The following is a 24,723-nucleotide window of genomic DNA, read 5'->3' on the forward strand; positions in this document are numbered from 1 at the left end:
TGGCGCAATGATTGAGATTGAGAGGTATAATTTGGATTTTTAACCCTCGAAATATTTGTGCTAGCAGCAATCTGGGGTAGTCAAAAGTTTGAACCCCTTAATGTTAAACTCACTTTTTGCGTATTTTGATACCTGTAACAATCTTTTTAAGCCAATAGAAACATTTTTGCACACAAACATAAAATTCCTTTTTATATAAGGATTATTCTATGCGAATTTTTTTTTAATAATCATTTTATTTTATAACAGTCGAAATTTTTTTCGAATTATTAGTTCTATACAAGTTTTTGCATAATGACATTTATTACCACACACGTGAACTTATATTACCACAAACTCAGAGGAACACATAACTTCGATTGCATTTCTTTTCATACAATTTGAGTATTGCTACGCTTTGATTTTCATCATTTTATGATTGACATAGATTATTATATACATAGATTATATTCAGTATCCTGGAAAAGATTCATTTAGTGAAATGAATTTTTCCATAACAAATACTTCTATAAATAACCAAAATCCATTTTTAAACGTAACGATTAGGAGCATTCGTAACTCAGAGATATTTATGAGTATCTGTAATTTCGCGTTCATAAACGAAAAGGTGCCAGGTGCTCATTGGTCTTGAAATTTTGGAGCTTTAACCTCGACGATTCCCAAGGCCAACAAATGGTTGTTGCGGGAATAGCTTTATGAAAGTTTGGAAAGGCTAGTTTGTATTGAAATGAAATACCTCGCCTATATACTTAAATTTTTAGAGAATTCCGGATACACGCATGTTACTAAATTGCACCTAATAGTGATTTCTAGGTGTAGAATACATTTTACAAGCAAATCGATAAATGAGCGAATTAGCAAATCAGTAAACATTGAATCATCGAATTAATGTATCAACGAGATAGCAGTTAGATAACGATTACGTGAATCAGCACGATGGAAATGAATAATTTATTCTTTTATTTGATGTTTCTGGGATTTGCTATTATAGTGTTGTATTGAATCTTTAAACTGTTTTTTTTTTCTTTGACTCGTTCGTGATTTTGCTGATTCTTTGATTCACTGAGTCATTTATACAATGATTTGAAGATTCGTCGACTTTTTGGTTTATTTTTGGATTCTTTAACACACTGAATAGCCGATATATTATTCCACTGATAAGTTAAGCCGTTCTTTTCTTGTATATCTGATTCGTGGCAAAAACTGATTTTTCAACTAACTAATTCTTGCATTTATTAATTTATTGATTCCTCGATTTGTTTATTTCTTCATTTTCCAATTTATGGATTCACTAATTTGTTCATTCAATTGTTTGAAGAATATTTATTATCTTTTTTTTATCGATTCCACGAATGAAAAGATTGCACAAATCTTCTTATTCACTGATTCGCACTTTTTTCTGCGCTAATTGTATGATTCTGACATATTAATGTAATAATAATGAAGCTGTAATAATCCCGTCTTGACTGAATGTGATAAGCACAGACGTTATACTGCCATACGGAATTTTTATATACTTTTTATGTACAAAAATTCTAACAATAGTTTAATTAGTATATAAAAACTATTATTTAGTCCCAATAATAGTTTTTATATACTTCCTTTCTCCTCGAAAATATTTCTATTTAAATTTAGATAAATTTTAGGTTTATGTTAAAAAGGTCTTTCTGTTGCTTTTCAGTTTGTGAATTAGTAAAATTATGGGAACATTTTACTTAATAACAACCTGACTTCTTCAGGGGTTGGGCAGATCAGGATGGGCCACAGCCTTCTTCAGAGTTTGAGATCAGGTGATCTTATCTTTGGTTTTGAAAAATAATAAACTTCATAACCATTAAAAAAATTAGTAGTATAATGACAAGTTGGACCATAAGAAAACTGTGAATATTTTCTACGCAGTGTTCTTTTAGTAAACATTTTCTCCTTTTAGGTTCATTTTATGAATTACTTTTCCCATATCCTTTACGTCATGAAAAAATTGTTCTAATTCTAATATTTTTCGAACATAATGAAGGAAAAATATTAAAAATAGCCATTTTAAAGCCAAATTGTTCGAAAGTATTGTTTCCTGTAGGAAATGCCCAGTCGTATTTCCTAAATCTCTACAAAACTTCACTTCCTCAACATTTTTTAAGTCGATGCTAGTTCTGGGTGAAAGCGAAACTTCAGGAATACGATATTTTGTTTGAAAATATAAATATTTTGCAATATATTCCGATATTTTTATAATTCAGGAAATTATCATTAACTTTACATCGATCAATATTTACGTTACCTTAATGAAATTTACAAACATTAAAATATCATATTCGATAATTAATATTACTTTGAGAAATTCTCGAAATGTTACCGTATTTGATATTGATCGTTGTCAATAAGAATCATGCTTGCAACACATTCGATATTTATCAATATTAACATAAACTTGCGTCATTATCGTATTCATCAATGATCCCGAATAAAATACATTCGATATTTATCATTATCGATAATCGTATTCGATATTTATCATTACCAATGATGATCTCGATTGTATCGCATTCGTTATTTATCTTTGCCGTTAATGTACTACATTCGTTATTTACCACTATTAATAACACTTGTGACATTATTGTATTCATCGGTATAGATCATTATATATTTATCGGTATAGATAATTTTCTTCCATTCAATTTTTGTAAAACATTATATCACGATATTTTTTGAGAATACTTTTTTCAACATCGTAAACCCGATAATTGAAAATATTTTTTAAGATATATCTCAAAGATTTAGTCAACACCAAATAAGCGAGATTTTTTCATATCACAATTTGTATTCGATTCCATAAATTCCAACAATTCAGAGCGGATAAATCCATGAGATATTCCTTTGTCAATTCAAGATGGATAGAATATTTTTTAAAGCGATAAGCTCTAATAAAATTAAGAATTGTGAACACAATGCTCACACAGCAATCTATACAGGTAAAATAACAACGGACAAAACAGGCAACTTCATCCATAGCCGGTTCGTGGATAATTTTTTTCAAAATAAAATACCTCCAAAAAGTGTTCTACACCTGATGACGTATGACTCTCTCATCCAATCAGAAGAGAGCAGAAAAGAGCCTCAAAACAGGGTTAATCAAGGCCGCATTGAGAAAAAAACCTTGTTACTTCTGAGATAGAAGTCTGCCTAAGCGCGCAACGTCGTTTAGTTTCCATTTCAAGCTGTGAAATAAATATTCTGAAAGAAAGTTGTTTAAAATCGTTAATTTTGTTGGAGATAAATGGCAATAGTTAATTTAGTGCTTGAAATTTGTGTTTGCGCTTCTTAATCAAAGCAGCGGGGATTTTTATATTATTTGTATTTATTCACAGATCGCGCGAAAAATAATTATTTTGACGAATTGGGTTGAGTTTGTGTGCGGTTTTCCAGTCATCCACGTGTTCGAAAATCTCACTACAAAACAAAAACTGAAGGATGTTAATGCATCTCGGTGTTTGAAAATGTGCAAATTAGATTACAGAATGTCTATTTTAGTGATATTAGGTTTTATTTGGAACTTTATAAGTGGTGAGTCATTTGTTTATTTTTACTTACTTGTATATGTTTTTTTATTTGGCGTAAAAGTGTGACATTGTCCTTTTAATTTGGAATTAAAGAAATGCGAAGTAAAAACATTTGAAAAAATTTAAATAAATAATGAGTATTTAAATCCGTTATAAAAAAAACATCAAATATTATCGAAATTGAGAAAATATTTAAAGAATAATATTTGAAAGAAAGATTGAATACTTGACTGATGAAATTGAAAGAATAATATTTGAATTGTACTGAAAATATTTTTGTATAGTTTCAATTCGTGCAAGCATTATTTATTTATTTTTTTTTTTTTGCAGGGTGGGGTGTGACATTTGTCGTGGCTTATCTCATTAACACTTTGAAATAATGTGATAAAATTGATTAACTTTATTTGACAATACAAGATATAATGCTTTCAGGAACGTTTTTTGTGTTTTTGTTAGCATAAATACAATTATTTTTTATATCTGATAATTGAAATTAACACAACCAAGAAAGAATAAGGGCGCATTTAATTTCCTTCCTCATGTGCTGACCAAACAATTACAATTATTCGAAAGGAATTTGAATGATAGTTTTTTTTTATTTTTAAAAACATATTATTTAATTTGATTCTAAAGGAGAAATTATAGTTGGACAAAGACTATTTAGTTGTTTACAGTTTTCGATTATTAAATTTAATCATATTACAGAAAGATATAATAGAATGAGGAAAAATATTCAACTTCAAAAATTTAATAAAAATGTTTATATTTGAAATAAAAATTAAATATGGGATAAGATAAAGTTTCGTAAACGATTTCTTTAAGGATTTTAAGAGGTCATGTTAAGGAGTTTTTATCGCCGAAGGAAAACACTGAATATTCCTAAAGAATATTTTATTCAAAATTTTTAATATGTATTAAAGCTTAAATTTTAATTAAATGCAAAGTTGCATTTTTATTTAAATTTAATTCTAAGACTCCAAAAGTCAAAGTAAAAGCAAAAAACGTGGTAGGGAGATGGGACTTTCTTTTACAGTCATAAGAGGGTGGTTCCAGTTAGCTTATTTTTACTGACAATTTCCGAAATTTCAAAAAACATTCTTATGAAAAATTTTGAATGGCCCCTTTCTAATTTCTCTTAGAACCAAATATTGCTACTAAAATTGTTAACATGCCGTGCAGTTGAAATATATATCGTTTCATTCAAAACCTCAGCGCAAATTATGATAATTTTAATATTTTTTTCCTTCAAATGACTCTCTAACCACCTTTGATTTCACTCAGTTCACAGTTGGTGTCCAAAAAGTGTTGTGGTTTCCAAATATTTATCTTTAAATAATCTTTAAAAAGTGTTTTACCTTTGACACAAACATTTCTCTGGTATTATTTTTTCACTGAACAGTAAATAAATTTCCCAGTGATCTTTTTAAAATACTTTACAAAAACTCATCATCATTTTTTCCATCTGCACATTCAATACGCAAAGTTTACAATTAATTTAGCATTGCATTATTTATCATTTCTTAGGAAAAAATAAATTTTTAGCATATTTATAAAAATTTATTTATGGTAGGAAAAAATTTGGTGTTTTTTATTAATCTGTATTATTGTAAAAGTATAGTATCAAAGTTATTTTTAAAGTTGCTTTTGACTTGAAAGCACTCAGGATCTTCAGTGGTTTTTGGGTTCGAACCTGCTACTATCTTTTCTTTCAGTCTGAGACTTAATTAGTGTAGTAATTTCTCCCTTTTTTTTCATTATAATAGAGTGGTTAAATTGTACATTGTATGGTATATAAATGTTTTGCATAATTTTAAAGTAGGTAAATTAGAAGAAAAAAAAAGAAAGGACAAAATCGCAGTCGAATGGGGACAAAATTTGGAGCCTTAAGAAATGAAAATTTTCAAACATCACTTTTTGACAATTTATAAATCAGAAACTTTTTTTTTTACTTTCAAACTAAAATTTTTGATCTGTGATTTGAAATGACAGTTGGTAGGGTGTTGGGCCCATGTCCAGGAGGTCGTGAGTTCGATCCCCTCCGACCGAAGACTCTCTGTGTAGTAAATGGTGACTGGTGCACGTTAAAGCTGCCCGGTCACAAGTTCCTCCATGTTCCCATAACAAATCAATACCTTTGGGGGTACTTAATTGAAGATGGATCATTTTCCGGTTCAGGTCAAAATTACGATCTGTGGTGGAATGAATGGATGTATGAATGGGTCCACCCTTTAAACTGTTTGTGACGAGTGTGTTGCTGAAATCGTATTCTGGGCCATCAATGGTTCCACTGAAAATCGCAGTTTCTGTCTTAAATTTGCTTGGTTTCACCAAGCAGGCTTGCTGATATTGGCAAGTGACATTAGAAACAACAACTTGTTTTAAATGATGTATAACATTTTACGGCAGGTGATAGTTTTTTTTCCAGTCAATATTAAATTAAAAAGTAATACCTGATTATAAATAATTATTTTTTTTGCCTGCAAATATGTTTGTGTAAACGAGTTTTATAGCTGCGTGCTGAATAGTTTTGGCGAAATAAGCAAAATTAACACTAAGAGGTTCAAACTTACATGAAAATCTGATCACTTGGTGGAAAATTAATAAGGTGGTTTTGTTTAGCGCACAGCAAGTTTCTTGACATCCGAATATTAATATTTAGAAATAATGAAAAAAAATATATATATATATTTAAAGACTATTTAAACTTAAAGCTCGTGTCTTTTAATTTTTGTAAAATTAACTCATTTTTGTAGGATTTTATTTTTATTAAGATGTGGATACAATTATATTTTATTCCTTTGATTTTCTTTTTAATTTTTAAATTTTTTAATATATTTTAACATTGATTGAGAGTTTACTGAAGAGGACGTTATACTACGTTCTATATTATAAAACTATAAAATTATAAGTTCTATAAAATTTTCATAGCAAGTTTTGAGAAAAGTGAGTTCATATAAATCATGAAGTTTGAAATGGTGAAAAAATATTTTTAAAATATGAAAATGCAAACAAATTATTGCAGGATATCTTCCCCAGTGTATTATTCTGAGTAATTGTTTGCGTATTGGTAATTTGAAATTTTTTTCAGGATTTAAAATTTCATGGTTTAATTCTAAGTTGACGTGAACTCACTTTTTTCATACTATAAATTTTAAATTATTTATATAGCAGGGCCCGCGCTAAGCATTCTCCAGCTCGCCAAATTCGATAAAATCGTAAATTTGGCGAATGAAATTGTGTTTTGGCAAAAGTATTGGCGAATGATTTTTTTCCACTGGAAAGAAAATTGATATATAACTCAATCCTCAAAATGAATTTTTTTAAACAAATCAATATTTTTTATTCAATTACAGTAATTTTCGGTAGATGCGCAGCATAACCCATTAGAATTGGGTCCAAAAAATTGAAGCCTGAAACTATCGTAAAATACATATTAAACCCCGTTAAATAATTCCACGGGGGAAAAAAATCTATCATAAAAAATTTTTAAGATTTGTATTTGGCGAAGACTTTCGAAAATTGACGAATACTTTTGATGTTTGGCTATTTTACTGGATAATAATTTGAAGTCCTTAGAGCGGGCCCTTATGTAGGTAGAACAAAATTTGCCATTCTTCCCGCGTATAACGTCCTCTTAAAATCCTGTTATAACAACGCTTTTGTTTTTTTACCTCCCACGGTTAAAAAAGTGTGATATTCCTCGCCCATGTCCTGATATTGAAGAAACATTCTTAATAAAGGGTCTCTCCAAGTAAAATATTCTCTCTCTCAACAGTTTGAGTCCTTACCCGCCCTCCGATGTCCATAGAATCTTTGTTTTCAGTTTAAAAATAACTGCTCTGTACCACCTATCTCTCTCTAACAAACTTTCTTAATGAATGACTCTCCCCCTCCCCTTCTAAGCAGAGAATCTTTCTTTTTGTCTTCTACAACAGCTGTTATGATATGAGTGTCACAATAGCCATTCACTGTCTCGCTTTTGATCTGTTGAATTTAAATTTTTTTTTATTTGAAATATTGAAAGTTGTTTATGAATGTATCTCTGATATCGATTTTGCTATATCATGTCACAATAATGAATAATATTAAGAGGAATAGTTCTTTCTTATTTTACTTTAGAACCGTCACTGAACACCTGACCCAATTTTTTGAGTTTGCGACTGCCCATGTTCAAGTCCGTAGCCTTGTAATTTTGAACCCAATCCAGAAGACAAGGGAACTGCTGGATCAAGTATTGGGAGAAATTTTTCCTTCGAGGCGGACTTTTTGAGGGAGATAATCCGCATTTGCTTTACATGGAGAGGAAAACCACGTAAACCTCTCACGGTTAGCCTGACGTCAACGGGACTCTAACCCATGATCCGTCTACCACTGAGGATATTTTACGTCATCACTGTGGTCGGTGCGAGCCGGGTAGGGAATTCGTATCGACCAGCCATCGCTGAGATTCGAACCCGGTTCACCTCAAGTTCTCTCTCATTGCGATTTACTGAAATAATGTTATAGATATACTTTGATTCGATAGCTTTGCAGCAAAATAAAGAGAAAAAAAAGTTTTAAAATGCACGCAAGTTAATGTTTGATTAAAACATTCAGAATACTTTACAATCATGTACAAATAATTTTTTAGCTCAGTTTCTTAAAAAGAAAAATATTTAGAGTCATAAATTAGATTCCTTCCGAAATGCATCTTTTTTGTAAACCTTTGACGTAGATCAGACGCCTGTGTCCCTTTCATATATTTTTTTCCTGACACTCGAATTGCTAACAAAGATATATTTTGGTAATTCTTAACTATAAAAAACTGTGTAATAATTACCAAAAAAAATCTGTTAGATTATCGGTATTATATTTGAATTAAAATATAAAATCCAGAAAAAGTAGTTTAAAATTTTATTTTCCATTCATATTCAAAAAATTATCAATAATTGATTTTGTAAATGAAAGAAATTGAAACGATGGAACAACTATTTCTCTTAGGCCTAAATAACTGCAATTAAGGGTAAATTTAGAAAGTTTGGAAGTGAGCCCTGTTAGAAACGCAATCTTTAACGTAGAAAAAGACACTGATGATGTTTCATGATGTATTTCATAACCATAAATTATCAAAATATAATAATTTCCACTTATTTTGACTTAAATTAATACAAAATAATGAAAAGGTATGAAAAATACGCTTAATAAAAATTCTGTGTCAAAAGGTTAAGAATAATAAGTTTTTTTCTCTTTTTTTTTCTGAATCTATTAGTTTTCGGCACGTTTTTCCCTCTGCCTCAATAAATTAATCAAGAGTTAAAGTTAAAATTATTAATTACTTTTTTTAAATCATGACGATTTGACTCAATCTTTTGCTTTTTTTCAAGGACCACTGGTTATTAATAACACTAATATATATCGTGTCATTCTTTAATAGATCAATAGAAAGTGAGAAACTTTGGCTGATGGCATTGATATCTGTTTTTGTTTAAAATGTTAATACAGACACATGAAACATGTTTTTTTTTCGTTGCAAATATCAAGGATAATGTTATTTGCAATAAAGTCGAATCTTTATCTATAGTTCTTGCATCTTTTGTTTTACCTTATGTTTAATATGTTATGCCCGTCTCAAGATCTATTATTATTATTATGATACTCGTTCAACTCGTTTATGAAACAAGCTGATTCCCGCGTTGATCTATCAAAATTTCTACCGATATTTTATTTTATAACCGTTGTTGAACAGCCGACCCAATTTTTTGAGTTTGCGACTATCAATGTTCAAGTCCGTAGCCTTGTAATTTTGAACTCTGTCTCGACGACAAGAAAACTCCTGAATCAAGTATTGGGAGAAATTTGCCTTCGTGAAGGACTTTTTGTTGGAACTAATCCGCATTTGCGTTGCATGGAGAAGAAAACCACGAAATCATCTCACGATTAGCCTGACGGCAAGGGGACTCTAACGCATGATCCGTCTACCACTGAAGATATTTTACGCCAGTATTGTGGTTGGTGCGAGCCGAGTGCGGAATTCGCATCGACTAGTCATCGTTGGGATTCGAACCCGGGGCACTTCATTGAAAGGTGACAACTCTTTTCCCTAAGTCACCGATATTTAACAAAAATATACAAAAGAAAAACAGTAACTCTCGATGGTTATCATGAAAAAGAAAACAAGAATTGGTTACATTTCGAGGAAAGCGCCTAATTTTTTTATGCATCAGGTGAAGAAAATGTTGAAACTTAAAGTAATAGCAATTTAAGAAATGGTAACGAAAGATGATACTGATGAAGTACTTAAATTGGATCGAATTGTGAAAAGTCAGAAATACTCAACGCTTTCAATAAAATCTTTTTTTTTGAATTACAGAGTAACAAAAAACGAGAGGGGCTAAATTGGCCCCATCTGTCTAGTGTTTTTTAAGATATCCAGCGTGTTAGCTATCTAGTGTTAAACTGCCAATTTCTAATTTTAGTACAAAATAGCAATGAAAAAGCATACTCAATAGAAATGTTCGTTTGAAAAATACTAAATTGCATTTATTTAAGTGCTTTTTTTTTGTATAATCGATATGTGTTTCCTAAATGAATTCGATATGTGCTTCCTTCCTAGGAATAAAAAAGGGCAGGGCGATTCCTCACAGAAAAGGGCACATTGAATTTTGAAGGGACACTCACTTGAAACTGTAAAAAGTTAAAAAATTGTGTAATATTATGTAATAACTGAATTACATCCTCAACAATTTTTATAATATTTTATGCATACATTTCAAAAAGTAATTCTCAACACATTATGGAAACAAGAGAAATTTTGTAGTTTACAAAAAAAAATTAAAAGCATGCTAAAAGACAATCCCTGAGAAGAATTTTTTTTCAAAAAAAATTAAAACTAAAAATATTATTAATTGATAAACGACTTGAAAGCTTTTTTCCATAATTTAAACTGAAAATTATGAAAAAAAAGAACCTTTAAAGGTGCAAGTTTTTAAGAAAAAAGTATTTATGAAAAAAATTCAAATTTAAAATTACTTAAATTATTAATATATTCCCCCTTGAAAAAAAGAGAAAGATATAAACATTCAACCAGTTGAATAATCTTAGCAAAGTGAATATTTGTAATAGTAATCAGAATTAAACCTATAAACACAGATAATTTTACCGGTGTATTTATTATTTAAACTGTTATTTATTTATTTTTAAATGGAATATGAGTTAAAAGGCAGTATTTTTTGAGAGATAGTGGCTTACTTTTACTAAAAAGGCAAAGAGGGCGCATTTATATGAATTAAAGGGCACAGATAGGGCTGGCTGCCCTTCTAAAAATGCTTCGAGAGAACACTGCCTCAATTATTATTTTTCATTACAATTACATTCAAAAAATTACATTGCGTTGCCAGGTGAAAAAAAATTTTTTTTTTCTTTCAAAAGAGATCAGATCTCCAAGAAGCACGGCAGGTGAAAACAGAAGCAGAACGAGAGTCAGCGGGAGTTTTTACATCTCTCGTCTGTCATGTTAGGAGAAAGTAACGATTTTTAAGAGAGATGAAAGTGCCTGAGAATAATATCTGGCATCAAGCAGCTGAGACACGTTACTCTCTTCTGAATATTTTTTCTTCTTAAAATTGAACCACTAATAATATGAATGCTCACTCATAGAGTTAGAACCCGATTTCGCAAACCTAATTTCTAATTTTCTCTCTCTTCTAATTTTCTTCTTAAAATCGAATATCTTATGATATAAATGCTTAGGTATACAGTCAGAAACCGATTTAACAAATCGAATTTCTCACTTTTTTTTCTATCTTCTAATTTTTTTCTTCTCAAAATAGAACCACTTATGATATGAATGCTTATATACAGTCAGAAACCGATTTAAACAACCAAATTTAATTTTTTTCCCCCTCTCTTCTAATTTTTTTCTTCTTTTAAAGTGAGAGACAGAATTTATTAAAATATCTGAAGAACTTCTTGTTCGTTAGGAAGTGGATAACTTAGCCCGTGGTCCCCCATACATTAACCTGTCTATAAAATAAGGATTTAAACTTGTAAGAAGGAAATGATGTTCGTTTTAGCATTTCTGCATTCATATCATAAATAAGTAAAAATATCTTCCATTTAAACCTTTTTCGTATAACATTGCTCGCTTAAATAGCAGAAAAATGTTAAATAAATAATCACAAGAAACTGAAGCGGTAAGATATAACTTGATTAAAAAACTTCATTCGGTTCAAAAATGCACAAATTGGAAATAACAGTCGACATGTTTTAAGTGCTCGAAAGTGGGCTCCCATTTTCAGGACTTGTGAGATGTGAATAAGATAAAATAAAAATGATTTGGAATATAACGTAAGTTGCCAACGAAAAATGGAAAATAGAAGAGATAAACAAAACTAGAGGAACCTCAGTAGCCGAGAGAGTAAAAATAAAAATGGGAGGGGGGGGGACAGAACGAGAAAAACCACTATAGTTGAGAGGGGCGAATCAAGTAAAAATTTATTACTACTCGCTACAGAGAAGAAGTTAATGAAGGAGGTTAGAAACTAATGTCGTTAACAAGGAAATCAGCATTCACACGAATCACTACCTCTGCATAGCTCATCATGGTTTTTCTTTTTCTGTTTTTTAATTTTAAATTTTATTCTCTCTCGGCTACTGGGGTCTCTTAGGTTTGTTTCTCACCTTTATTTTCCATTTTTCGTTGGAAACTTTACGTTTTACGTATCTAATTACTTTTGTTTCTTCTTATTCACAACTGGCAGGTTTTGAAAGTGGGCGCCTATTTTTGAGCGCTTGAAGCACGTCGAATATCATTTTCAATTTGCATATTTTTGAAGTGAATGAAGACAGAATGTTAATCAATATTAATTTGTTATAAGCAAGTAATGTTTGCATTATTAATATTAATATTTTGATGGTGTCTTGGAAATTCGTCATAACAGTCGACTTCCCGTAATATGTCGTATTTGTCATATCAAGCTTTTACTGCAGTTTGGTTTTGGCCTTTAGTAATGTAGAAAATGGAGGAAAGGACACTTGGTCATCAACTAAGGAACAAAACTAAAAAGCTTTCCACTGCATTTTTCTTCAAATAAATACAGTTTTTATTGTCTAAGTTTCTTGCTTCTTTTACTTCAATGAAATAATTTTATTTTTCTTTCTATTTTTTGATAGATTTCTTTCTTTTTAAAAAGAAAAATGCCTTAACGATCCATTTCACCCATTTTTCGGCTCTTAAAAACCTCATTGTGGTCAATGACACTTAATAACAAGCTTTTAAATACTCTTTATTTTTTCTTTTACGAATCTTAATGGTCTTAGAACTTTTTTAAGCAGTATCAGAGCGATGAAAAGTTCACGCAATTCTTTTATTTCACTTCAACAAGTAGAAGTGGAAGTTTTTTTTCACTTTTGTTAACTCAAGCATTCTTTTCTCCTGAATCACCTCAACTTTGTTTATTTTTAAGAGTTTTAAAGAAAATAAAAGTTGTTTTCCTTTGTTCTTCATGGAAAATTGAGTTAGGAAAAAATATTTTAATTAAAAAAGAGACAAATTTATTTAATTATTTATGGAAAGCGTACTCCATACTTAAGACGACCTCTGATCCACTATGGAAACACATTATTTTCATAACTTCAGAATTTGGTACTTTCACTTCAAGAAGAAGAAGATTACAATACTTACACATGTGACCTAAAACGCCAGCTCCAGCAGAGCAAAATGGCGTGTTAAAGTAGAGCTAAGTTTCTCTACATAAGTTAGAATGTTAATTAACGATAAGTTAATCGTACACAGAGCCGTTTAGAATTAGTTGAAATATCATTTTTTCTCGTCTACTTCTGTTACTTAACTTAGATTTATTAATTGTTTATGTATTTTATTCTAACCGTGATATATTTTTGCTTTGTGTTCCTGGCAACTTCGATGCAGAATTAGTTTAGGTCCCGCATGGCTTCGTGGTTATCTTTGTGTTAAGTCTCTGTGTAAATGTACAGTAAAAGAATTGAAATCTTTGTGAAAGAATTTAGAATGAGTTACTTAAGAGAATTGATACTTGACGGGCTTTGCTTACTCGAAATAGAACTTAAACAACCAATCAGGATAGAGATACCCACACTACGTCACTTGCAGGTATCCTATTCTGGAACTTTCAAAAATATTTGCCATTTAGTGAAATAAATAAACGAAATACAGTAAATAGACAGAAAAAAAATATTTGCCATTTAGTGAAATAAATAAACGAAATACAGTAAATAAGCAAAAAAAAATATTTGCCATTTAGCGAAATAAATAAACGAACTACTGTAAATAAACAGAAAAATTTTTTGCAGTGCTCAAAAATTATAATAAATACCTAAATAGACTAATATTAAGTTCTAAGAAAATAAAACACCTATTTTTACTATTTTTGGTTAAAAACATTCACAAATAATGTCAAACATATTATTTTAACGTGAGAAACTAGATCTATAAATGATTTAAAATCATGATTAAACTTTAATGTAAATATCCTTTTTTTGCACTTTATAGCATGGCTGCTTTACGTTAGTTGAATAATGATTATAGTGTGTAATAATTAGTATTATTCTCCCAGAAAACTTTTAAAAAGTAAGGAAGGTCCAAAACCTCAAAAATTATACAAAAAGAAAAAATCATACAAGTTGTCTTGTAATGAAAAAAATCTGGATATTTATAATTAAAATTTCTTGAAAATTTTTTTTCTTTTTGCCTTTAAAACACGGATATTTTATGTTACTTCAATAATAATTCGATTGTTTTATGAAGTAATGTTTAGAAATAATATCTGCAAGTGATGTAGTGTAGGCATCTCGATCCTGATTGGTTGTTGAAACGTGGCATCTGTTTACGTTAGCAACTATTCTTTCCATTCTAATTAGAGTAAGCCAAGCCCGTCAAGTATATTCTCGTAAGTGACACATTCTAAATTCTTTCACAAAGATTTCAATTCTTTCACCATATATTTCTTATTTAACGCGAAGTCAAGCACGAAGTCATGTAGAACAAAAACAATCTAATTATACATCGAAGTTGCCAGGTATACAAGACAAAATATATCACGGTTACAATAAAATACATTAACAAATAACAAATCTAAGCTAAGTTAAAGACGTAGACGAGAAAAAATAATTTTTTTACCAATTCGAAGCGTGATACGGCACTGTATTTAATTAATTTTATGTTTATCAACATTCTAACTTATGTGGAGAAATTTATCTCAACTTTAACAAGCTATTTTGCTTATAACTATCAGCTTTCGCTGACGTCATAGATCGCATGTGGGGTTGGGGGGGGGTATCTATCTTCTACTTCTTGAAGTGCAAGTACCCAATTATCGAAGAAGGCGAAAAATCAAATCAAACATTTAACAAATTGCAAAGAAAAAATAAATATCCAAGATTTCTACGACCCTAAAATATTTTTAATTTCTCGTATATCATCATCAGGGTACATCAGTGGCAAACCTTAGAATCTATAAGCATCATAGACAAATAGAGAAGTTGTTTCTTATTTTTTGAATTTCTTGCTTTTTTTTTAAAAAAAAATATCTAAGATGGTTTTATGTCAAAAATTTATATTTTAAACATTTAAAAATGATTTCAAAAGCTTAAAAGCAAATTTATTCTCCAAAATTATGTTTGTTTACCATTGGTCTGCTTTTCTAACAAGGCAAAGAGAAAGAGTAATAAGCGAGACTATCTAATTTTCTGTCGGTCTTGAGTATTTATTAATTGAATGTCGATTAAATATTTATTATTCTTCCATCACTTTATTTAAATGCGAACAGAAAAACATTTGATACGATTTTTAGATATCATTTTTATTAATTCTTATTAATAAAGCAATATAATTTTTATTCATTAAGTCATTTATTCATTCATTTCTCACGATTTAAGAAAGAAAGCAAAAAGAATGCTGTGCAACGTCGTTTCACGAGTTGGCGATGTTGATACACGTTCGCGCTCTTGGAGCTTAGCATGCATTTGGTGTGGACTTGGATGCAAACAGGCTCTCTCTGTAAGAATAATGGTTTTTCTTAACTTGCAACAGAGTTATAGTGTCTGAAATTTTTTCCTTTGCATAATTGCATCAAGAAAAACAACGGAGAATGTTCACTTTTAAGTTCCAATTTATGTTTATTTTAAGTAAATCTCTCATTGCATGATTTAATTTAGAGGTTTTTAGTGGTTTTTGTTTCCCACGGTTATTATTTTGTTGTGCAATTAATTATTCACACAACGTTAAACGCATATCAGATCGAAGACGAATGTCAAACGTTTTATACACTGAAATATATTTTTCTTTCTTCGCATGATCCGCCGCTGCTTTTTTTTGGGTACTCAAATTAACATTATATTTTGTTGCGCTTTCCTCGAAAATTGTCAGACTTAGAAACTTAAAATAAAAAAGTTTCTAAAAAATGTACAGGAAGTGCAATGGGATAAGAAAATTTTAACATGCGTTAATTAGCATTAGAATTAACGCATGTTAATTTGTTAAACTTTTGGGGGTAAAAAACACACGGACCGCTCTACAGGTATGCATCTACAAAGTTGAAATTTAACAAGCTGAAAGAGCCATTTTTGTTTATAAACTTTCAATTATTTATTTATTTTAAATTTGAATTTTTTCGTAAGTTATTGCAACTTTAAGTGCGTTTTCTTGAATTTTTTTGCATTATATAATTATTATTTTTCTATTATCGGCGAAAAGGTTCTCTTTAACATCCTGATTTCAACAGCTGGACTTGATGTCAAAAATGACAAAAAATCTATAAATAAATGAAAAAGGAAAAATAAGATAAAAAATAGATATTTCCAGACATAAATCATAACATTTATATAGAACTTTTTAAAAAATATAAATGTCTCGAAAGAGGTAAAAATCGTTTTCAATTTGAATCGTAATAATATTAAGGTTATCGTTATGAATTGTTAAGAAGTAAAATCACTGCCCATCTAATATTTATTTTTGCATCACACAATCTATGTTCCTATGTTTCAATATTTTAAGCACATTCTTTTTTTATAAATCCGGGTAAACGTTTTTTTGATTAACATATTAACAAAATGTTTTTCCCTAAAATCATAAAAACTTTATGTTTTGTAAACAAAATTATCTTTCGTTATTTTCTTTCCTTTTTCTTTGTGTTTTGGGAAAAATATCGGTTTTTGCAATAAAAGAACGATAAATGAGAGGCCACCACGCTAGCGAGTAGGAAACAAAAGCCACCTAGTTTTAAAAAAAAAATAATTAGTAATCACAATGCATTCAAATGATTCATATGTTGTTCTATGTTTTTATGTAACAGAAAAGTAGTTTGGGTATCCCGAAATTAAGTTAATAGCTAGCCCATATCCTGTCATAAGACCAATAGTCATTCGGAATTCACCGTTTCTTTTTAAACGATTTTAGCTTTTTTTCTTCTAATATTTAAACGTTTTAATTAGTTGATTAAACTAATTAGGAGTTATTTCTATATAGTAATTAGTACTTAAGAATTTAATTACTGAGACAGCTTCCAAAAACCTAAAAAAAATTATTAAATGTTTCATATATTAGAAATTGAATTTATTTAATATATACGTAGGTATTTTATTGTAAATGCATTACTAAAATTTGATCTCAACCATATTGTTTTTGTTCAACACATTTATTGAAATATAATGTTAGGTATTTTTCAATAAATACACTAATTACAAGAAAAGTAAAATAGTTTTTTTAATAAAAGCAGCAATATGATCAATACTTTGAAGAGGCTTCTTTCTCCGCCATCTTGGATTTTACTTAAAACTTTTGATTTACCTTTTATTTGCCTAACTTTTACTTACCTTTTTTAAAATTAAGTTTTATTACAGTTTGAACTAACAAAAAACCAAATTGGATGACGCTATTAAATTTATTTTAACGTAATTTACCTAAAAATAAAGATACTTAAAAAAATAAAACAAAAACAGTCAAGTGTATAGTAGTTAATTAGCTTTCAACTAAAGCTGATTGCAGAATTGGATTGATATAATTTAATCAGGAAGAAATGAAAAGACAACCTAAAATACCTCACACTTTTCATCTCAAAATGTGATTGGATGGTGACTTTGTATTTTACATGTTTAAAAACTTACTGTCAAATAGAGTAAGTATCCAATATCAGTTTATTTGTGACAATTATATAAAAAGGATTAAAACCATATTTAAAACTTCGACTACTCTTCATACAAATTCTACTGGAATGCCACATTTTTTTGATTTTCCATGGTGTGCATGGAAAGGTATTGCACCGTACATCCGGGTATATTAATATTAAAGAATTCATTTGTAGTAAAAACTATAATTATCTTGTCACGTAATGGCATCTACAAATAACAGGAAACGTACGTGACTGCGCAAAAATATCTTCCTTTTTCTTTATACTTTCGAATTTTTTAAAATTATGGATAAACATGAAAAAAGGATGGGAATTTTTTCGCCAAAGTTTTCCTTATTATTTTTTAAGTGAATGTTTCTCTTCACTACAGTTCATTATTTCACTTTCTTTCCAATTTCTCAGACGATAATTTTTTAATGAGCCACTATCTTGTCATTATTCACTTCGGTAATGGAATATGAAAATGATTTTATTAGCTAATTTTCATCCATTTGTAACGCTTTAAATTTTCAAAAATGTTTCAAATTAAATAAATGGATAAGGAATTCTGCTGTTTGCGTGACGATTTATATCTATTAGAAATGCTTCGTTATAGCGAATAACTTAAATATTTTCATGTTAAATTTGTTTGTTTGCTGTGATAATAAATCCATTTGTCTGTGTGACCTATAGATTTTTGGTACGCACAATGGCTCTTACAACTTCAAAATAATGGTTTGGGGACAAAATACATCGACCAAAATATCGCCAGACAAAATCTCGAGGCCGAAATATCACCTGTACAAAATTACGCGTGGACAAATTCTCTCGATGTCAAAATATCGCGAATGCTGATTACTAGTCATTATGAAACACTAACCTCGTCATGATTAGTGTTTTTCTTTCTTTAGTTATTTAAAGATTTGTTCATGTTATACAAGATAAAGAAGTTCCTTTCAAACTTATAATAAGATTGTACTGAAAGTTGCAATTGCAAATTATGTCCAAAAACAAGGAGNAGAAGAATTTAATGAAGATTGAAAACATCATTTTAACTGTATCCTTGAAGTAAATTTGGTAACGTTTCATTTAACGACTGTTCACATACTTCAAGAGGGACAGCTTTAGCTTCTCCATGAAGAGTGCGAAAGACATTGTGAGTGTGTTGCAAAGGAAGGGACAAGATATCAGCTCCTAGGCTTTTTTCTTGCTTCAAAAGATCCAAAAAAAATCGAGTTAAAGGGAGTAAAATTCGAGTAATCGAGAATAATTAACATGAAATTGAAGATGAAAGGGTCGGGACCTCATAAAAAAATCGAGTTATAGTAATATTCGAGTTATCGTACTTCGAGTTATAGCGAATTGACTGTAATTATGAAACACTAACCTTGTCATGATTAGTGTTTTTCTTTCTTTAGTTATTTAAAGATTTGTTCAGGTTATACAAGATAAAGAAGTTCCTTTCAAACTTACAATAAGATTGTACTGAAAGTTGCAAATGCAAATTATGTCCAAAAACAAGGAGGTAATCTTCCGACGTTCTTTTACCGTTATCTTCAAAAGTATTGACAATTTTTTACTTTTTTTCCCTTCAATTTTCTTTTTAATTTTTTTGGTTGCACTGAATCTGCTAGCTATCTACTGTACCATTTTTATTTCGTCTGAAGAAATTCTAAGTATTTCCACGAGAATGGATGATAAGCCGCTTAAATCGCCAGCTTTCTGTTTTGAGAGATATCTACCTTTATCATATTACGTAAGCGATATTTAGACCACGCGATATTTTGTCGAAGCGAGATTTGGTCAACGTTATATTTCGTTCACGCGATACTTTGTTGACGCAAGATTTAGTCTACGTGAGATTTTGTCCACGCGAGATTTTAGCTGTTATATCTGGCATAGACTTTGTGTTCAACTTGAGTGTAGGACATCAGTACTCTTTTTTTGGTTTCTTATTGCCTTTTTAGAATATAAGATGCAGAATTTCCATTTTCAAAGAAAAAAACCTTTTTTTATAGAAAGGAATATATTATTCATTAAAACATGATGTTGACTTCTGAAATCACAATTTTATTTTAAGACTCTGTTGAGATATTTCATATTCTAAAATTGAATTCTTCAGAACCAGAATGTCTAATATAGATGGGATTTTTTAATTTTATTTGAGTAAATGAATCAATTAATTCAATTTAAAAATTATCCGGTTAGAATACTGATGCAGAATTATGATTTTTAGAGAAAAAAATCTTTATTTTAGAAATAAATATATTATTAACACATGATGTTGAGTTAAGAAATCGCAATTTTATTCTAATACTCTATGCAAATATACTCTGATATTTAATGTTCTAAAATTTAATTCTTCAGAATCAAAANGCAGTTTATTATTAACACATGATGTTGAGTTAAGAAATCGCAATTTTATTCTAATACTCTATATATACTCTGATATTTAATGTTCTAAAATTTAATTCTTCAGAATCAAAATTTCTAATATGGACGAGATTTTTTTCATTTTATTTGAATAAATTAATCAATTAGTTCAATTTAAAAATTATCCTATTATCATATTTGCATATTTTAAGCTCTATTTGTACTTCGCAATATTTTAATTAAACAGCTTAAAATTTAAAAAGTATAATTTTTGTTTTATATTGATAACTCTTTTAATTAAAACTCTATGAAAATTAGTGTTATTTTTTTAAAAAAAATATCGGAATATGTCATGTGTGTTTCAATAAAAAATAATAAGAAAATTTGTTGAAGAAATCCAAAATAACTTAGAAAAATATTGGCTGCATTATTGGCTACATAAGACATCCGCCTGGAAATAAATTATAAACGTACTTTGTAGAACTATTGAAATATAGAGAAATTGATAATATTTTCCTGATTTATTCGAATGACAAGTATAAATTTGAAATCTTGAATAAATGATGAAGAACTTGCAACATGAATGCTCTTAAATATGTGGTGAATTGGAAACATTTCTCCTGAATGAAGGGATAATTTAAAAAGAATTAATCCCGATATCTGAGGCCAAACAAATTTAATGCTTGCAAAGGAACGATAAATTAACAAAATACATTGTGCGTACAATATTTTGTCCCAAAATTTTGTTCAGTCGTTAAAAAAATACTTATATTGCGTAAAACTAACTAAAAAATTCGTTTTCAGATCTTTTATATGCTTTTTAGTTTATGCCATGTCTATGTCTTCATGGTGCACATGTTATACATTTGGTATTGTTTTTATGTTCTCGAGAAATTTTCAAAATTTCTTTTTTTTTCTTCTTGTGACAAACTTACAACTCTGACTATAATAGATTATAATTATAATTTTCTACAAATAGTTAAAACATCGACTTTTATTAGCAATAAAAGTACCAATATTATCTTGAAATGCGATGCAATAAAATAAATCGATCAAACGCCTCAGTTTCTTTATTATGTTATTAACCTTCTTAAATTATAGGATTTCGAACTTTTTAGAACACGAAATATTTTCCTAATGTGTAGTAGTAACCTGGATCGATAAAATATATAATCGACTTTTGGATAAAAGCTATAATAAAATAATATTTCTCTCATTTAAAATTTCCTTGTGATGAAATCGAACTAACTTAGCAGAACGGACGATTAAGGAATGAATCGCCAGATTTCGAATATTCGATTTAGTCAACTATACCATCTAGCTCTCCTGTATAAAAAAAAAAGATGAATATCCGTGAATATAGTAAAGAATGGGCGTTAACAAGAAAGAAAAGCACACCGAAGTCTTTGTTTTTGGTGAACACAAAGAACTATTTATTGTTACTCAGGGATCCGGAAATTCGAACAATGCGAAACGCACTTCAAAATCGTTTGCTGCTCACCACGAATTTTGAAGTGCAGTGGCGTGGTCCGGCCGAAATGGATTACTGGTGGAATAATATCATGGACAGAAGTAGCCATGCGCGAACTTAATTCATCTTTATTTAAAGCTAACATTAGCATGCTACTCGGTTTACTGCCCTGCTTTACATTATGTTCGAATTCTTTTTTTTCCTTTGAATGACTTTGGATGAAAGAACGTATTTCAACAACTTTCATCTGGATTTTTGGAAATCTAGATCTTGTGCGGAATTTCATCAATGAGAGTGGAAAAAAGAAAAAAGAATATTTTCTTCTGCTTTATTATGGTGAAAAATCGGGGTTCTTATGAAAAAGTTTTGATGAGGTAGTGCGCTAATGAGGGAAAAAAATTGTCTTTTTCTTTCGACTCTTTAGAGAGTTATGTTTGAGGTAGAAAGAGTTATTTGTTTAACTCTTGTGCCACGCGGAAGTGAAATGAATGAGTTACCTCTTTGAATTGAGGATATGAAATTATTTTCGCCATGTTGCACTCACCTTAGACGATAAAAATGAGACTTAACGTAAATAGAGCCACGGAAATTAATTGATTCATTTTTAAGAGAAGAGGTTCGTATTGCCCGCGTTTTCATACCATACTGCGTAGGAAGAATTATCTTTGATGGGTGTTAAGATTATGTTAACAATGTTTTACTTAATAATATTAAATAATAAAAAATAACTATTGACTTATAATAAAAGTCAATAGTTATTTTTTATTATTTTTGCATTCCAAGAAGCGTTTTTGATTTTAAGAATTACAGTGGGAGATTTGTATAAGCTTTTGTCTAAATTTTGGTGCTTTCTGTAAATTAATCTCTTCAAAAAGTGATGCCTTATAAACCCCTTCATTATGGTCACTAAAAGAAGAAAATAATCCTATCAGAATCTGAAGAAATATTATCGATGACAACAAGAGCATAGGAAAAATTTAAGTGATAAAGTGAAACGAACACATTTTAGTCGGATGAAATCAAAAATTATTTAATAAATTTAATCCCTTGTTTGCTTTACTTGACTTCAATAATATTTCGCTTCATTTTGATAAAAATTTTTGTTGCTTAACTTTTTTTTCTCTATTAATTTGCCTCTACTAATGTAAGGTTTTTATAATTCCATCTTCATGGATTCTAAAAGCATTTAGTGCGGCGATTACAGTACATAGGCGTGCAAATTTACTATAAAGCTATGAATTTTATTTATACTGGATTTTCTGTATCATATAGGAATTTAATATTAAGTATCAGTTTGTCTATAGGCGCTTAGGAAAACGTGCAGAAATTGTATTTTATTGTAAAAAATTCCTTTACATACTAAAATATTTCAAAAATTAGTTCTTTTTTTGCCTTTTAGGCTGCATTATTGTTTCTATAATCACATTTGAATTCTTAAATTTGGGTAAACCAAGTTTAAGTTCTCTAAGAACAAGAATTTTGTTTTCTGGCTTCAAGGTTTAAGATTAATAATGCAATATGGAGGACAGGTAAAAAAAAGTTAAAAATTTAGAAAAATTAAAATTTTTAGATGACCTGAAATACGAGTCTTGTGTATCGAAGATGACATCAATATACTATAATTTTTTCCAAGTAAAAATTTATTATACGACTTTCTTAAAATTTGATTTCTTGTCAACTATTCGAACGATTTCGTTTCAATTTTATATTTTACCATTTGAAATATTACAAGTTTCAAAATGACCAGAATTTAAATACCTTACAATTGAAAAGTCTTACGACTATTAATTGAAAAAGTAATTATTAAAAGTTAATTTTTGTATAGAATTATCTTCGGATTGTCTCATAAGTTAATGATAACACATATTAATCTTTTATAATTAACTAATTTTTATTTTCATAACTGTGTAATATTAAGGAGATGATGTTTATAAGCCATGTCTTAAAAACTTGTCTCTATATCGAATACATCGTTGTGTTCTAACTACCTCGTGATACTGCCCTTCGTTGTATGTAGTAATTTTAATCGCATCCATCTTCTTGCAGTTTCAAATAGGGTAGATTCAACGTCTTTTTTCTTCTTCTAACAAGCACACCTGAGCGGGTGCAACGAAGGAAAAAAAAAGAAGCGTGGATTCAGCGTCATATATCTCTCAAACTTCATCGGTGACCTTGCGCTCCTTTGAGGGGCCCTTAACCTGTTGCAGGTATATAGGGGAATGTCTCTTCACATTCGAATCGAGCAAGTGAAAGGGAATTAGGGGGCAAGGGGCCCCTCTGTCCTGTACCGACTCCACCCTGTATCTGGTGTTAAGCTATTTTCAATTGTGAGTTACAGAGTGCATTATCATCTTTAGAACAATAGTTTCTTAAAGAAGATTGTAAATGTGCTGTTAAGCATAGACAAGGTCTTTGGCTCTGAGTTCCTTTTTTTTTTTAAGTTTATTACTTAAGATTTAATGTATCCAAAGAGTATTATAATTATATTATATAGCATGTTTGCAAAGTTTACATGCGACTTTCAGAAAAAAATGTACGTAAACATTACTAATATTTCTTCCCTTATCCTAAAGAAAATAAACAAATCATAAAGCCTTTTTCATATTTTAAAAACTCTTTGTACTCTCACTTAAGAATTTGCTTACAGGTTTAACACCTCTAAGTACCTCAACCAGCCTACGCTGCTCCAATCATCACTAAAAAAACAAACAGATATTTTAGCACAGAATTATTTAAAATATTTTTCAGCTGCTCGCTAAACTATCATATTCAGCTGCTACTTACTCTGCTCTACTTTCAGACATTTCATCTTAAAATTGTTTAAAATGTGTTGAACTTCTACTCCAAACTACTGAAGTCTACTTAGGGTGCCGTGGTGGCTCAAGGCATTGAGCGCACGCCTCCCAATGCGATGACCCGGGTTCGAATCCCAGCTATGGCTGGTCGAATGAATTCCAAGCTATCCCAGCTATGGCTGGTCGCACACGTCTCGCACCACCCACAGTTCTGAAGCAAAATATCATCATGGGTTAGAGTCCCCTGGTCATCAGGCTAACAGAGGGAGATTTTCGTGGTTTCCTTCGCCACGTAACATAAATACGGGTAAGATCCACCAAAACAGCCTTTCACGAGGGCTAGTTTGTCCCAATGCTTGATTCAGGAGTTCCCTTGTCTTCTGGATTAGGTTCGAAATTACAAAGCTACG

General features: G+C 29.9%; 1 protein-coding gene across 1 annotated transcript in view; it reads left to right on the forward strand.

The window, feature by feature from the left end:
- The first annotated feature begins 3,136 nt into the window (after positions 1 to 3,136).
- LOC107442211 (Related to Sod) overlaps positions 3,137 to 24,723 on the forward strand; it is a 75,492-nt gene continuing 53,905 nt past the window's right edge. Inside the window, exon 1 of the mRNA XM_043056129.2 lies at positions 3,137 to 3,558. Within this exon, the coding sequence (XP_042912063.1) occupies positions 3,492 to 3,558 (67 nt within the window). The 5' untranslated portion in view covers positions 3,137 to 3,491. The remainder of the gene's footprint in view (positions 3,559 to 24,723) is intronic.

Source organism: Parasteatoda tepidariorum, chromosome 2, assembly GCF_043381705.1.
Source record: "Parasteatoda tepidariorum isolate YZ-2023 chromosome 2, CAS_Ptep_4.0, whole genome shotgun sequence".
Lineage (NCBI taxonomy): Eukaryota > Metazoa > Arthropoda > Arachnida > Araneae > Theridiidae > Parasteatoda > Parasteatoda tepidariorum.